General features: G+C 59.4%; 1 protein-coding gene across 2 annotated transcripts in view; it reads right to left on the bottom strand.

Moving 5' to 3' along the window:
* Nucleotides 1-1,904, bottom strand: part of HNRNPLL (heterogeneous nuclear ribonucleoprotein L like) — a 28,041-nt gene extending 26,137 nt beyond the window's left edge. The window contains exons 1-2 of one of the 2 annotated variants that reach the window (XM_029964860.1): nt 1,614-1,904; nt 1,076 (exon numbers count right to left, since the gene is read on the bottom strand). In XM_029964860.1, the coding sequence (XP_029820720.1) occupies nt 1,076; nt 1,614-1,813 (201 nt within the window). In that variant the 5' untranslated portion in view covers nt 1,814-1,904. The remainder of the gene's footprint in view (nt 1-1,075; nt 1,077-1,613) is intronic. The other variant, XM_018085493.2, reaches the window with a different exon arrangement.
* Between the last annotated feature and the right edge of the window lie 509 nt (nt 1,905-2,413).

Below are 2,413 nucleotides of genomic sequence, written 5' to 3' on the forward strand. Positions count from 1 at the left end.
ATTTCAAGATAGCTTAAGCAAGTATATGGATTCCATTCAGAACTGGCCTTTAAGACAGAGGCCATTGCTAAGTCTTGACTGCAACAGAGACGATGCTGCATCACAAGAAACTGGAGAACTAAAATAGTTCTCTCCAGAGATGTATTTTGTTGCAGTTTATCAGGGAACTTTTGTAATAATGTGCTACATTTGGCTGGGGTGAAGGTAATTTTCTGCATTGTAGTACGAGATATAATTTGTATTTGTGCTGGAAACAGTGTTGATTAAATACAGACACGTCTTCCTTACTGCTGAGCAGTGCTTACTGCACAGAACCAAGGTTTTCTCTGCTTCTTCTACCAGCTCCACCAGTGAGCACAGCCAGGAGAGGTGACCTCAGCTGACCTAAGGGATATCCCAAACTGTATGACATCATGCTCAGCATATAAAGTGAGGGAAGAAGAAGGAAGAGGGGACATTCTGAGTTTTCTCACTTGTACCCTTCTGATTCTCTCCCCCATCAGACCGGGGGGAGGAGAAGGAGTGAGAGGCTGTGGGGTGCTTGGTTGTAGGCGAGGGTTAAACCACAACAACAAATCGAGCAGGTACCCTCTCCATCAAAAGATTTAACTGATGGAGAAATGGCAACAGCAAATGCTCTCTCACTAACTCATCCCAGCGCTAAGCAAGTTCATTTTAACAAACCATAAAACAGGTATTCTAAATGTCGAGGTCTGCCTTTAAACCGACGTTTTCTTGATCTGGTTTGTTCAAGTAAGAAACAGAAAGAGTCATCAAGAAGAATAATGGTCACAATCAGACGGACAGTTAGTTAAGGAATCAAACAGCAGACACAAAAGTGTTGTTAGTCCAAATTCATTGCTCGAGGCTATCTTGATACTTAAATGCATATTCATGAAGAAAAGGTACGTCTCAAAAAAACAAAATATAGTGAACCAGCGTGCTTATAGCAGCGCTTGTGGGGGAGGAAGAAAGTAGAAATACAAATGAATTTAAAAAGGAGGCAATCGTTTATGAGCAGCCTTATCACTGTACGCTGCCAGACACAAAGGTAAAGCGGAAGGATGAAAGGTACCCTCTGCCTTGGTTTCAACACATCCCCCCATGTTTCTATAGTTACGATCAGCAACAGGGCAGGCACAAAATTTGCAATGGCGATACTGCCCTAAAGGCAAGCCAGCTGCCCACGGGAACACCGGCAATCCCTGAGTCTCAGACCCCAAATCCCTCACATCCATCAATCCATTCATCCATCCATCCATCCATCCATCCATCCATCCATCCATCCATCCATCCATCCATCCGCAGGCTCAGCCCCTTCACGCGGGCAGCTCCGGCGAAGAACAAGCGCACGTCTGCGGAGCAGAGGACCCATCCCGGCGCCCCCCGCCATTCCCGCCCGGAGCGCCTCCATATCCTGGGTGGTCCCGACCCCGGGAAGGCCTCGCGAAGCCCCCCGGCCCCCCTCGCGGCAGGGCCCCCCCGCCGGGGCAGCAGTGCCGGGGCGGGCGCGGCCCGCTCGCGGGAGGGCGGGACGGGCCGCCGGGCCCCCTCCCCGCCCGCATCTTGAGGGGAGACGCCCCCCCGCCCGCCGGCCCCGCGTCCCTCCTCACCCCGCCGAGAAGCCGCCGCCGCCGCGCGGCGCGGGGGGCTTATCCCGCCGGCCCTCGCTCTCCTCCGCGCCGCTGTACTCGATCTCGCCCTCCTCGGCGGCGGCGCTGGGCTTCAGCCGCTTGGCCTGGCTCTCGTAGGCGCCGTCCTCCTCCTCCTCCTCTTCCTCCTCGTACCGCTCCCCGGACGACGGCGACGACATGGCCGCGGGAGAGGAGGGGAGGGAAGGAAGGGGCGGGAAGGGGCGGCGGGCGGTGAGGGAGACGCGGGAGCAGGGACAGAGCCGGCGGCACGCCGACCCGAGCGATGCTCTGCGCCCCGGCCCCACACGGCCCGCCGCGCGCCGGCCCCGCCCCCCGCCCGCCACCGGTGTCCGCGATTGGCTCCCAGCCGGGGAGGGAGCGAGTGCGTCGCGCGATAGGCCAGCGGGGATGTCCATCAGGAGCCAGAGCGGCGGCGATTGGGCGGGGAGCGAGCCCATCAGCGCGCGGTGAGGCGGCCCCGGCCCCGCCCCCCGCCGTGCCTCAGGGTCGGGCGGGGGAAGGCGGGGCAGCGGGGACGGCCTGGGGGCCCGGGTGCCCGCACAGCGCCTCCGGATCGGCGGCCTTTTCCTTGCCCACCGCCGCCTCTTGCAGGCCCGCCGCCTTTGTCTGCTTCCCGGAGCCACTGAGCTGATTGGGCGGCGGAGGACGCGGGCCCCGGCGCGGCCGGCGTGTCCCGGCTGCGAGGGCCACGGCATCCGCGAGTTGCCAAGGTCACGGAGGCTTCGGGGAGCTGTGAGGCCGCTCCTGAGCACCCATAC

The sequence above is a fragment of the Manacus vitellinus genome, unplaced genomic scaffold (assembly GCF_001715985.3).
Source record: "Manacus vitellinus isolate BGI_N305 unplaced genomic scaffold, ASM171598v3 scaffold_81_pilon, whole genome shotgun sequence".
Lineage (NCBI taxonomy): Eukaryota > Metazoa > Chordata > Aves > Passeriformes > Pipridae > Manacus > Manacus vitellinus.